This window comes from Procambarus clarkii, chromosome 21, assembly GCF_040958095.1.
Source record: "Procambarus clarkii isolate CNS0578487 chromosome 21, FALCON_Pclarkii_2.0, whole genome shotgun sequence".
Lineage (NCBI taxonomy): Eukaryota > Metazoa > Arthropoda > Malacostraca > Decapoda > Cambaridae > Procambarus > Procambarus clarkii.
Window position 1 is genome coordinate 35,296,409 of NC_091170.1, and position 14,375 is coordinate 35,310,783.

The following is a 14,375-nucleotide window of genomic DNA, read 5'->3' on the forward strand; positions in this document are numbered from 1 at the left end:
TGAAAAATAAGACTACTTAGGGGAAGAAAAATGCTTCATTTAACCATACCTTTCATCTTTTTATTATACTTCTTTTGCTTATTTGATTCGCGTTGCTTATCCTTCTTTTCTAAGGCTTCTTCTAATGCTTCCTCAGATTCCCATACCTCTAGAGCTCTTTTTTCGACCTGTAAAGATTCATCATTATATACTGCTAGCTTATTTACATAAATTCAAATGTCTCAATACAGGTTAACAAAATCTGCTCAAGTTATCAATTCTATTTGTTTTGATTTTTAATGCATTTGTAAGAAATGATGGTACAGTAACTGCAAATACTTTTGAATTATAAGTGTACATAAGCACAAACAGAATTAGAAAAATTAAGAAATAGATCACATAATCTCTAATAAACACAAGCTCATTAAAATTAAAATTTAACAATACTGTACTGGCTTAAATTTTAGAATTTAGTTGTCATCTAATATAGGACATTTGTGAATATGTTTTCAGGGAGAGTTATCCTCTACATCCTCCCAGACTACCTACCAGGAGCTATCCAAACCCAGATACCACACTAGACTCAATTGAATCACGAGCACTTATGTAAGACCTGTCCCAAAATCTAGCTCCATTGAAGACAAGGAAAGTCTGGGAGTTACTAGACTACCATTCTAACCAATGGGAAAAACCACCTGAAAGGTATTGCACAACAAGAAGAGCAACTGCTTGAACAGTTGTACAGACTTGAACAATGTACAGACCCTCATTGTCCAGATCTAACTGCTAGTTAGCTCCACACCCTTGCCACTCTTTCCCCCCCATAGGGTCAAATTACTGACCTTTCCCAGGATGCAACCCCACAACAAGCTGACTAACTCCTAGGTATCAATTTACTTCTAGGTGAACAAGTGCATTAGGTAATAGGAAACGTGCCTAACTATTTTTCTGTCCTGCCAGAGATTCAAACCCGGAATTCTCGATTGAGTCGAGAATGAACCCGACTGTATTACCTGGAACCCATACCGGAAATGTATACAAATGATCGAATCTCCAAAAAGTAGCATGTTCTAGTTCACCTTACCTCCCACACTCATTTGGAGGGAAAGGTGCCCACACACTCCTACCCAACAACATGGAAAGGAAGAAGGGAATCATGGAACCACCAGAATCTGCTCGCCCAGAATTTGACATTTCATTACATTCAATGCTAGTTTTTTTTTGGGGGAGCCCCCTTGTAGCTCACTCAAGCTATTTACCCATGAAGGAGAAAATACATCTCACAAATATAATACAGCTACGGTTGAAAATACAACAGTGTATGGAGGAACCTGCCAAATACACGAACCTAACCAAATCCTCCATTCTTGGGGAAAAAGAAGACTGACTGCCTGAACCCTCTGCAGATGAGGAGGAAGGCTAGGCAAACAGGAATTTGTTCATCTTAGCTGACGTACTGTACTCATCGAGGAAAGGCATATGCAGCCACAAAATAAAAATAATCCACATAGGGGCAGAGCTAGGCATGATAGCCACACAAATATACAAAAAATTACAAACACTCCCCATTAACAGGAATTGCAGTGAGAAACAAATTCATTCATTATGAAGAAGCAAAATGACTAAAGAAGTCGGCTCATAAAAGGAAGAAACTTGAACCGTGCAATGATAACTCTAGAGGGGCAAGGATATTGCAAACCAGCCATGTGTCTGGGTTTGAAAGAGCATATTTAGCTATTTATAGTACTACTGCATGCAGTGACATTTGATTCTATTACCAACTGCTAGCAGCATTTACTATGTTCAGAGGCCTGCTTTTAAGATCAAAGGACTTGGTCAAACATTACATAAGAAAACTTTTTCTAGAAACATGGACTTGAGTAAGTCTCTTATCACATTTTATGTCTTTGTTGAATCAATCCTATCACTTTATGCACTCAAAGAGTTTAGCACTCTTTCCAACATAGTGCTAAGAAAAATATAATTTCTGAACTAGATCAAGTAACTGCTCAGACTGATGGATAGATTTCACAGATACTGACCTGAAGTTTTAGATACAGCTTCATGTCACCCCATCTTGAATTGTGGGGATTTTTTCTCACAATAAATTTCAAAGGTGGCTTTCGCTGATCAAAGTCGACATCCTTCAGCAAATATTCATTTTTGGCATCAGTCTTAGTAATCAGACAATGTTTGTCATCTGTATCTCTGGAAAATTATAGTAATTAAAGCCCCAGTAACCCAACATAGACTAAGTATTTTGAGTGGCCCTAAACTACAGCCCAATTATACTGACATGTATCCAAGAAAAAGTACTGGGGAAAATAATCAAGGAGCAATTTGTAAAGCATCTAGGGTGAAAAAAAATTATCTGTAAACACACAGATCATGAATTTCAATACTAAACTGGATACAGAAATATCTAAAAAACAGGAAATAGAATCACAGTTGGAGAAGAGATGTCTGACTGCAACGATACAGCAAACAAAGTTCACCAAGGCTTGGTCATGGATTCATTGATACAGTATTCTTAATTTATGTTAAGGACTCCCAAAAAAACAGTGTTAAATGTAATGAAACGCTAAATTTCCATCTGATTTTACGTTCTGTGGTATGATTTGACTGTTTTGTACATGGTTTTCGTTTTTATATTTTAATTTTTTCCCATAGCACAGGAGCTGGAACTTATTTTCATTAAAAAACATATTTTCTGCCAATCAGAAAACATCAGTTTGGAGGTATGCTGTGTCTTCTATGTTGTCTACTCTCAAAAATCCTAGTGTCATCTGCAAATGATGATATGGTACTATAGTTTCTGTCCTTGTCTATGTTTGATATGAGGATGAGAAAGAGTACTGGAGCAAGCACAGTACCCTGGGGGACTGAGTTCTTCATGGTTGATTGTCCAGATTTTACTTTGTTGACTAATACTGTACACATCGGGTTCTGTTAAGTTAGGAAATTGTAGATACATCTTCCTATTTTTCAGACGATTCCTTTTGAACGCATTTTGTGCAAAATAACACCATGTTACATTTGTCAAAGGCTTTTGCAAAATCTTTGTACATTATGTCAGCGTTTTGTCTGTCTTCCATGGTATCTAAGGCCATGTCATAGTGGTTCAGTAATTGTAATAGGCAAGATTACCCTGTTCCTAAACCATGTAGATGCTGGGATTCCATGTGTTTTGTGATCTAATTTCTTTTCACTCTTTCAAAGATTTTTGTGTGTGATGTTAGTGCTATCGACCTAAAGGCTTTTGCCTCTGCTTTATTAGTTCCTTTATGGAATGGTGCATTGTCTGCTTTTTTTAATATGTCATGGCTAACACTAGTATCTAAGCTCTGTCTGCAAAAAAAATATACAGGGCCTGCAATAGTTGTTTTTTACAGTTTTCGATGAGTATGGAATTCCAGGAATTAGGGCTTGATGCAGAGTGCATAGACATATGGTCTATGGCTATTTCAAAATCAAGTGGAGTTAGGGTGACATCTGAAAGATGATTTCATGTTGCCATCACATTCATGAAGAATTCATTTGGGTTATCAATCTTCAATGTGTTTAAGGGCTCATTGAAAACAGAATCATACTGTTGCCTCAGTATTTCGCTCATTTCGTGGATTTCTCTCTATTTCGCTGATGGCCTTTTGCTCTCTCTGCCTTTCCTGGATTTTATATAATTCTTGTACCTTTAGTTCAATCATTTTATTTCTCTACATAGCTTTCTTTGTCATTCTTGAGATTGAGTGGGGTTCCAAAAGTAACTCTTAACATGGTTTCAATCACGGTTTTAATTATATTTGTAGATATCCCACCCAGGCCATCCGGGTGGAAAACCAACCTAGTGTGTTGTCACCCTGCGACAAGGGCATAGCAACCAACGAACCCGCACAAGACAAGTTGGAACTCGGAAGACACATCCACTGGTCCACCGAGCCCCGACAGGGTTTTCCAGGGCCTGTAGGGTGACGACTACAGGAATGTAATTAAGGTGTCGCTAACCGGTTAACACCCAAATCTAACAAGGGGTAGATGCTAACACTGAAAACCCCTGCAACGTGTACAATCACAGGGGCCTAGCAGAGGGCCACCAAACAATATCAGTGGAACTATAGCCATACTAGGCAAACCCCCACCAGGCAAATGAAAATAAAAAGAAAAGAAAAATCCCACAAAAGTACACCGTCCCCAGAGGCAACAGGAACCGGTCGCTGTGTACGTAGCAGGTCGCGCAATACCTTGATACCCCAACCAGCACGATACCAGTCCCTACCCAAGGCCAAATAAGGGCCCTAGCTGGTCCCAAGGGCGAAGCAAATGCCGAGCAGCAAGAACCCCCACAGGAATGGGTCCCAAACTCCCCCAGGGAAGATAACCCTGACACCCAGGGGCAGTACTCACAGGACGCTTAGGGAAGGAAGCCCCTAAGTGCATACAGCCCTGGTACTGATGAGGAACACCTGGCCACCACACAACACAAAAACACAGTAGTGAGCGCCACGGAGGCAAATACCGCCTAGGAAATTGAGGCCAGAGAATCGTCTGTCCCGGTTGACATTAGCTTACGAACTGGAGTGCTATGGAGCCGGCGTGGTGAGGTCTGGGGCTCCCCCCTTCCCCTCTTGGGGAGGGGAGGGCTGTGCAGATGAACCATGTGGCAGTAGTGTGTTACATTTGCTTGTTTCCTTGGGATTGAAGGGAGTTCTACCTCTCTGTTCGGGTTTTGTTGTTAGTTTCTTACCATGTGGGGTTTGTTTTGTTATGCCTACCTTTCTGGGTGCCTAACCCAAGTCGATGGCAGATAAGGAAAACCCCCCCAACCACAGGGGGGGGGTTTTCAGAGCCACTGTTCCCTGAAACCTCTCTGAAGGGGCCAGGTTCTGGCTCATGGTCCCTGGTACGTCTGAACTCCATAGCTAATGTCCCGGTCAAATATAAAATACATTAGCCCGATAAGCTCCAGGGAGCCGTAGGGGCTCCCCCCTCAGAAAAATTGCATCACACAAATGCTTCCTGAAGGCGTCTCTGGTTGCAATGAATCTCTCTCTCCAACAAATCTGAGTTGGTCCTGTATAGTCCATTGCACTGTACTTGCATTTCACTATAGTATGACCTCACCTGCATTGATCACATGTTGGGTGATCAAAGTTTTGAAAGAGGAAAGAATTATTGAACTGTTGATCACATTCCAGGCAGTGGGGTCGGTCCTCCTCAAACAAGGGTGCAGGCTCTGTCACCACCTTCATCTGCAGTAATGATATTTGATATTATGAAGTACTAATTATAACCTTGGATAATTATTTATAAAGAAAATACACATAATACTAAATACATACGGTCAAAGGTGTTACATAATGACACCACTTACTTGAAAGATCCAACTATAGTATGCTAATATGCATTTGTAATATGTCAGAATAATGTTGTTTGGTTGGTGGGTTTGTATGAAAAGGGTGTCCAGTTAAGCAAGCAACGAATCTCTAACACACCACAGGAGACCTAGTATTCCAATAACCCCCCCCCAAGAACACCCCCCCCCCTTTCCACCGGGTTTGATCCCCTGTGGAGGCGGAAACAAAGGGGCAGAGTTTCTTTCACCCTGATGTTCCTGTTCACCTAGCAGTAAATAGGTACCTGGGAGTTAGACAACTGCTATGGGCTGCTTCCTGGGGATATGTAACAAAAAGGAGGGTTGGTCGAAGACCAGGCCGCAGGGACACTAAGCACCGAAATCATCTCAAGATAACCTCATGAAGTGGTTTATACAAAATGAGATGATATTTTATGTATTTGGCCTACAAATGTAAATTCAGATGAATTTTTACCTTAACTTAATGATCAAGTCACCTCTATCAAATTTATTGTAGACTGAAAATTATTAATGTTTGCCATTTTTACATATACTTATTCATAAGGAAGATTTTTCACTAATGTTTAGTGTTTACAGAAAACCTGCAAATAATTTATCTTATGTTCATTATTTCTCAGGGCATAGATACAATGTGAAACAATAAATTTTGTCCTCTATGTATCTAAGAGCTCTTCGGGTTGTTAGAATTAATACTAGACAGAATTCTTGGATGAAGAGTTGAAGAATATCAGACAATATTTCCTCTTTTTATTCACATGATAACTTTGGTAATAAACCTAATACTGCATATTCATTTTTTAGTCCAACACAAACATCAATAACTTTCTTCAGCATCCTGCGACCAGTGAATTTACCCAAATTCATCATATAGTAAATATGCAATATTACTCACTGCTGCCAGCATGTCATCACTGAGATCATCTTCATTTTCCTCAATGAAAAAGCCACCTCCAGAATCAATCAATTTTGTATTGTTAATTCGCACTACTTTTGTTGTATCCTTCTTCTCACTGAAAAGCAAAATTGCTACTAGACAAATTTCTTTTTAAATTCTAATCTAAACAATATACATGTAAGTATTCTTTTTATTGTCTCTTATTCAAATTTAGATTCATAATTTTAACTAAGTACTAGTAATAATTTGAATCAAAGTATAAGTAAATTAACTGCAATAAGAAATTTGAATCCTATGACTATTTGTCTATGTATCACTATTCAGTATACTGTACTTTGATGCCTGTAACAAATACAAATTTTCTTTTATGTGGCTGCACTGCATTAAATTATTTAAAAGAATATTCAGTAAGAAACAAAGTTAAAAATAGTGCAATATTATTTATATTACAGTAGAATTCTAGTGCAGCAATGATTGGAAATATTAATATATATTTAGAGTAAATTATGTAACTTTTGCAAATTTACTTTGAATTCATTGCAAGTAACAGTTAACAAACATTTGATTAATAAAAGTATTCATTACTAGTTTAAAGAACTCAGATTATGAAATTAGATACTGCTTAGTCAAGATGAAGAAAAAAAAATCACCACCTTCACAAAAAAAAAAAATCTAGAAAGTAAGCAAGGTAATAGAGACAACTGCAAGATTTAAAGAATGCAAACCATTGAAACGGGCAAATCCTTCACTCAGATACACCCATAGATACAACCAGTCACCAACATCACCAGGAGCTTCCAGTTTCCACACCATTTTGGCTTCAGTCCAGAGATAAGGAGGGAGTTTACAAATGCATCTGGTAGGGCAAAGGGAATTGGAGAGCCCTCGAGGCCCTATCAGAAAGAGGCATTTTATTTTGTTCAAAGTTGGTTTTCTGGAGATGAACAGTGGCTCCCGGAAATTAACTAACAACAGAGAAGGAAAACATGGGACTTACCATGGAAGGAGGAGAGGAGCAAAAACGACACTCACAAAAATGAGTTACTGTACCAAGATGGGAAAACCCCCCCCAGGCATCACAAGCATGACTGGGACTTGGAAGACTGACCAAAGAACAAGCATGACTGGGACTTGGAACCAGAGAACAAGCCTGCCAGGACACTGCTAAACCTCCAAACCCATGAGCCAGAATATCAGCCCACAACATGTTAGAAACATAATGGACAAGGCTGCATACTCACTAATATCATGAACCTGAGGGTAGACTGCAGGCTGGTGAGATTTCATGACACTATGGCAACCTAGGATAAATGATCCATGAAACAAGGCAGCAAGAAAACCAGGTCGATAAAAATCACATCTACCTCGGCAGCGATGAACCACCGCAACCAGACAACAAATGATACACAACGGCCAGACAAACCAAGCATCAACAACCAATGAACCCCTCTGGAATCCAACTGTCTCATTCTTTGTCAGTAAATAAGGATGCAAATGAAGAAACATTTTGCCCACAGGGCCAAAAGAACAGAAGTAATGCCTCAGAAGGAGAGCAAGAAGCTCCCAAACTTGACAACCAAATGCAAAAGCCAACAAAAATAGAACCTCAAAAAATACGTACAGGACCAAAGCAGCAGCTGGTAACCAATGCAAGGAAAGAAATGCCAATACCTTACTGAGAGACTAAGATGATTCAGCCGGCCAGAGGGAAATGAAACACAGCCCCCTATGCATCATACAAATAGTGAGAGATATGCATATGAAAGCGTACATGAAAATATTGGAGAACATCAAATCAACAATTTTAAGAAACAGATTTACTGGGAACAAATAAACCAAGACCTAGCAGAAACATGCTGGGAAAGACAGCTAGATAATGAAAATTTAAACCACTGCCTTGAGAAAATAGACACAGTAGCACTAGAAATATTTGCAGGCCACTTACTGCTAAGGAGAAAGATGGTAACTGGAATAAGAACAGTATTCCCTCTATAGGTGAAGAAAACAAATTGCAGAACATCTCAAATGCTCCACTATCCCAAAAATGACAAAGAAGGTTATGTAGAGAAAAAGAAACAACTGAGCTAAAGTTGCAATGATCACAAAACCCAGGAGAGTGAAAAAGAGCAAAAGGCCACAAGTCAAAGGGGAATTCAAAATACAGTACTTTTCTCCTATACAAAATTTTTAACAAAAACTACAACTTGCATTAAGCCCTTGCACAAGGCTGATGGAACTTTCCCAGATGACAACAAAGAAATGAGTGAAATACTGAAGCTACAGTATGGTTCAGTTTTAAGTGAACCCCTGAACACATTAAAGATCAATGATCAAAACAAATTCTTTATGAATGTGACACCACCTTCGAACCATACATCAAATGTCAACCTAACCCCGCCTAGACTTTTGAGGCAGCTATAGACAGCATGCAGATGCACTCTGCACCAGGCCCAGACTCCTGGAACTCTGTATTTACCAACAATTGCAAAAAAACACTATCACAGGCCCTAAATATCTTTCAGAGATGTAGTCTAGATACTAGTATTACCCCTGACACTAGTAACACTAGTATCTAGTATTGTTATGAAGAAAATAAATTCCAGTTGATATTGTTAATTAGCATCCAGAAGGCACAAAAATTCAAGTAGTCTCTACCTCTTGTGGTTTAGCTGTAGTGGCTTGGAGAAGTTGTGTTTTTCAGTAAAAATGAGGAGAGGTGCTGCTCAGGAATAACTTTATAGATTTAATTTCATTCTTTCTAACGTTATATATTTTTCATTCTAACAAGTTATATTGATGTGTCAGTGGTGGTGGTGGTGGTGGTGGTCATTATGCATAACTCTGAAAATATACACATGTATATATATATGTATAAATATACTAAAAGCATGTTTGCATATTCATATGGCTGCCCAGCATGTTCAGACACTGGTTGGTGATGTGCAATACATGGTCCTCATCTTCCTACTAAGGCCCTAGAAGGAAAGTGAGGGACTCAGGATTTTTTTTTAAGATGGGGGATGGTTACTGGAAGCCTGAGGAAGAAAATGTGAACCCCTAGTATGCATGGGAGTTTTAAATTTTCTGATAGGTCTAAAACAATCCTGACTGCTGTGCACACCATCAATGAAACAACCCTGGTTGCAATGCACAGTTGCAAGGTTAAGGCACTAGTGCTCTCTAGAGTGGAATATTGCACACTAACATCCCCCATTCAAAGCAGAAGAATTTGCCGACCTGGAGAGCACACAAAGATCTTTTACTGCTAGAATCCACTCAATAAAATATCTAAATTATTGGAACTGCTTAACAATGTTAAATCTGTGTTCCCTAGAGTGTAGGGGGAGAGATACATAATAATTTAGATAGGGAAAATAATAGGACTGGTTCCAAATCTGCACAGACAAATATCAGAAGGCATGGCAGGATGTGCAAAATAACCCCACTGAAAAGGAAAGGTGCAATAGGCATGTTGAGAGAGAAACTCAATATCAAAGAGCCAGAGACCTTTCAACACTGTCCCACTACATGTACACAGCATAACTGGTCAACCTCTCATACTGTTGAAAAAGAGAACTTGATAAATACCTTCAAAGGATACCTAATCAACCAGGATGCTCGCAGCATGGTTGATTATCCTGATAAATCCTGGTTGACAAGTTCTTCAACCAGGAAGACTGGTCAGAAACCAGGTCATGAGGACGTTGATCCTCAGAATCACTGATAGGTATATGACAGGTAGGGGCAACCCCATGAGATGGCCGAGCCACATCTTGAACTAAACCTTGCCACGACCTGGAAACCTTAGACATTTCAGGGCCAGAATTAAAGAGGGAAGCTCTTTGGTCTCTGGTATGCCTAAGCTTGGTAGTATGTGACCTGGTAGATGGGAACCATCTCAGTGTATAGTTTTAGGAAGCCACAAGAGGCTCCCCTCAGAAAATATCCCATTTTTCAAGGCAAAGAAAATATCTGGTTAGTAAAGTCTTAGCAAAATACCTGGTATGACATGCCAAAATATCTTGGTTAGTCAAAGGGTTAGAAAAAATAATAAAATGTCTTACTCATTATTAACATAAGGATTTCTTCTGTTTATCTTATCTCTTTTTAATAAAAGTGCCTGTTGTCTCTTTTGCTCCATTAGGGCACGCTGTGCTGGAGTCAATACCAGTTTTTCAGGTGTTCTCTCCCCTGCTGCATCCTTGCCTATTTTTTCTGCTTCGAGTGGTTCATTTTCTTCAATAGCATGATACTCTTCATTTGTGTGTTCTTTTATCTTAGCAGCAATTTCCTTATGAACCTTCACTTTTGTCTTCTTGGAATGATTCTTGATGGAGCTGCTGACTTTCTGTTCAAGAGATTTTGTTGTTTCTTCCTCATTGCATGGCCCATCTTCATCTGAATCATCAAATATACTTCTCTTTTGCTGGCTAGACATCACTCACATAATAAGCAATTCTGAAATGAATTACTGTATTAGGATACAGTGAAGAAAAATTACTTCTACATATATACTGTACTGTACACTGCTTAGTTTGCAATGTTAGAATTGTATTGCTATTATGATAATACACAAATAACTAGACTAACCACATTAGTGAAAGTATACTTAACACTTGTGTTATGCATACTTTTGTCAGACATAATATCTATATATACATACACACTGCATGAAGATAACCCTGACAGAGCAAGGACAGTACTCAAGAAGTGCACAGGGAAGGAAATCCTGAGCACATGCAGCTCCAAGAACACTAAACTACTGGCTCAGGCTGTACCACTGTGCACAGTAAAAGCCTCAAAGGCAAAACACCACTTAGCTGATGGCAGGAGACCAGAGCCAGAGTGAACTGAGAGGGCGACCAAGCACCAATACATCAATATAAGTAGTGGTGGTGGAGCAGCCAGCTAACCTGCCCTGCCTCCCTCCTCCCCCAAACGAGGGGGGAAGTGAGGCAAACTAGCTCACGCTAGTTTCATGAATTTTTTATCATTTGTTTACATTGTTGAGGGGAGTTCTCTTGGCTGTTTTGAGGCTGCGGTCTCATTTCTAATCAAACCATGGTCTATTTGGTTGCACTGACTTTCTGGGTGCCTTCTCTTGGTAGTGGCTGACATGAATAAATTTACATCAAATTTATCATGGAGCACTGCTCATTGTGTCAGGTTCTGGCTCGTGATTGTATCAGTAGACCAATAAGAAGTCAGAAAAATTAGAAAAGGTGGAGGTGTTGCTATCCTGGTGAAGGAACGACTAAAGGCAAGAGAATTAATACTAGACAATCCTTAAGAAGTCAGCATAATGGCATTCTGCAGTCAGAATGATTGATATTGTAATCAATTATTGCACGCAGTCCACCAGCAAGCAACACATGGACTCGGGAAGAGCTAGATGTCAAAAGAGAGGGCCTTATAATGATGAGAGTGAGTTAGAAAGCAAATAAAAAAATATAATTATTGTTGATACTTTTTTTTACTTAAATTTAAAATTGATAGACTGGAAAGCCTATGAAGCAAGAACAGAGGACTTTTGGACCAGCTGATTCATAAACCTCATCGTAGAGGTTTTCATGTATCAACATGTAAAATACCCAAAAGAATGAGTGAAAGTGATGCTCTACTAATGCTGGATTTGGTGTCTTCCAGGAAAGAAGTAGATATATTTGACATTCAGTACCTTCCTCCATTAGACAAATGTGACCATGTTTTTTTGGAAATTAAATATCCAATGCATTTTAATTTAGAAGAGATTGGAGAAAGGAAATCAGTTACAAACTTTATTTCAAGAGAGGACACTATGGGGAACTTAGCAAGTTCTTTAATGAATTTGATTGAAAGGATTTGTTGTTAGGAAAGGAAGTAAATGAGATGAATGACAAATTTTGTGAGATATACGATGAACGTACAAGGAAATATATACCAGTACGGTACCGAGATGAAGAACTAGAAAACTGGTCTGGTTCAACATAAATTGAGAGATGGTCAACAAACAAAAGACAAAAAAATGAATGAAATCATTACTGTATAGGAAAGGGCCAAACCCTCAAACATACTATCAATACAAAGAAGCAAACAACTACACAGCAGCGAGAAGAGAGTAGAAACAATTTTTAAGGTATAGCAGATAAATTTAAAACAGAACCAGACCTATTCTATAAATTCATTAAAAGTAAACTGCAGGTGAAGGATAATATTCAGAGATTGAAAAAGAGGAACAGATTCACGGAAAAAGAGAAGAAAATACCGTATGTAAAACACTAAATGAACAGTTTCAAAGTAAACTGAAATTTAAATTTAAATTGAATATAATGAAATACCAAATTCTGGGTCAGCTCCCTGAAGCTACTATCTCAGATAGTATGCCATACTACTAGGTCCCATCAGCTGCAGAGTTCTTGTGGCCTACAGGGACCAGAGCCAGAACCTGGCCCCCTCACAGAGCTGCAGTGAGCAGTGGCATTTATGTAATAAGTTATTCATTTTTGGCACCCATCAGGAAAGCACCCAGAAGTCAGCAAAACAAAGCTAACCACTACTGGCTTCAAACAAGATCGCAGCCTTAAGAACCGCCTAAAGAACTCCCCCAAACGATGGAAACAAATGACCGAAAATTCACAAAACTAGCACCAGCTAAGAATAAACAATATCTAAATTAGTAACTAAGTAGATGGTATTTTCATTGGTTTTCTAACAAGCTGAATTTTCAGAGGCCACATTCAAAGTATAGCAAAAAAACGTTTCTAAAACTGTTGGCATTTCTTCTAAGATCAGATATGATGTACGAACCACCATACTAAATAGTTTGTCTATCTACCCTGTCAAATCTTCTAAGAATTGTATAGGCGGTGATCATGCCTCCCCCTTAACTCTTGACATGTTGAGCTTGAAACCGTTGTTCCTTGTTTGCGTTATATCTGATCTTTTAAAGAAGTTATCTGGATCAACATCCTCCAAACTGTTCAGTGTTCCAAAAGTTTCAATGAGTTCCGCCCTGTCAAGCCTGGTTTTCAGTGTCAGTCCTGTAGCCCTCAACCGTTCCTGGGATGAGAGTTGAGGGTAAAATCTCGTCAGGTATTCCAGTGGTCCCCATGCAAAATAGATGTCCATCGTCAAGGTTGAACCAGGCCTTTTTTATCAGGTGCTTCAGCTGCTATTGTTCCCCCTTTTGACTCGAGTCTGTCCGCTCACCGTAGCAACCTGCAGGAACACTGATGAAACAACTGTAGACCAAACCAATGTTGTGTAAACAATCTGGGTTACGAGCCTAATTGTGGTATTGTATGCTAAGGATGTTTAATTTTGTATTTCATGCTATTTTTGTATTATTTATATCCAAGAAGGTACATTGGGTTGTGAAAGTACAAACATTGGGATTTGAGTGCTACATTCTTACAAAGCTGCTAAGATGCATATCGTTTGAGACAGATTTAGTTAAGTTAGGCAGTCTCTGGTTTAGTGGCGTTCCGCGAGCGCTTTGTCATGGGTTCGTATCCTGGCCGGGGAGGATTTACTGGGCGCAATTCCTTAACTGTAGCCTCTGTTTAACACAACAGTAAAATGTGTACTTGGTTGTAAAAACGATTCTTCGCGGCAGGGGATCGTATTCCAGGGACCTGCCCGAAACGCTACGCGTACTAGTGGCTGTACAAGAATGTAACAACTCTTTTATATATCTCAAAAAACAACAACAAAAATGGTATTAATGGAGAAATGGGGTCAATGAATAAGATTCCTTACCTGAAGAATTTAATTTGTTTATTAACAGGCATAAGTATGCACAGCAATGTGTTGCTATCCTATTTTTTTTTTTTTTTTTTTTTTTTTTTTTGAGATATATACAAGAGTTGTTACATTCTTGTACAGCCACTAGTACGCGTAGCGTTTCGGGCAAGTCCTTAATCCTATGGTCCCTGGAATACGATCCCCTGCCGCGAAGAATCGTTTTTACAACCAAGTACACATTTTACTGTTGTGTTAAACAGAGGCTACAGTTAAGGAATTGCGCCCAGTAAATCCTCCCCGGCCAGGATACGAACCCATGACATAGCGCTCGCGGAACGCCAGGCGAGTGTCTGACCACTACACCACGGAGTTCAGTTCAGTCTTCAAATCTTCAGTGAACTGAGCCTC

General features: G+C 39.2%; 1 protein-coding gene across 5 annotated transcripts in view; it reads right to left on the reverse strand.

The window, feature by feature from the left end:
• The window catches only part of Xpac (DNA repair protein complementing XP-A cells homolog Xpac), a 30,914-nt gene extending 17,382 nt beyond the window's left edge, over window positions 1-13,532 (reverse strand). For 2 of the 5 annotated variants that reach the window (XM_069328312.1, XM_045746283.2), the window contains exons 1-6: window positions 13,434-13,532; window positions 10,310-10,703; window positions 6,243-6,360; window positions 5,098-5,225; window positions 2,022-2,187; window positions 50-167 (exon numbers count right to left, since the gene is read on the reverse strand). In XM_069328312.1, the coding sequence (XP_069184413.1) occupies window positions 50-167; window positions 2,022-2,187; window positions 5,098-5,225; window positions 6,243-6,360; window positions 10,310-10,683 (904 nt within the window). In that variant the 5' untranslated portion in view covers window positions 10,684-10,703; window positions 13,434-13,532. The other 3 variants (XM_069328315.1, XM_045746282.2, XM_069328314.1) reach the window with 3 other exon arrangements.
• Between the last annotated feature and the right edge of the window lie 843 nt (window positions 13,533-14,375).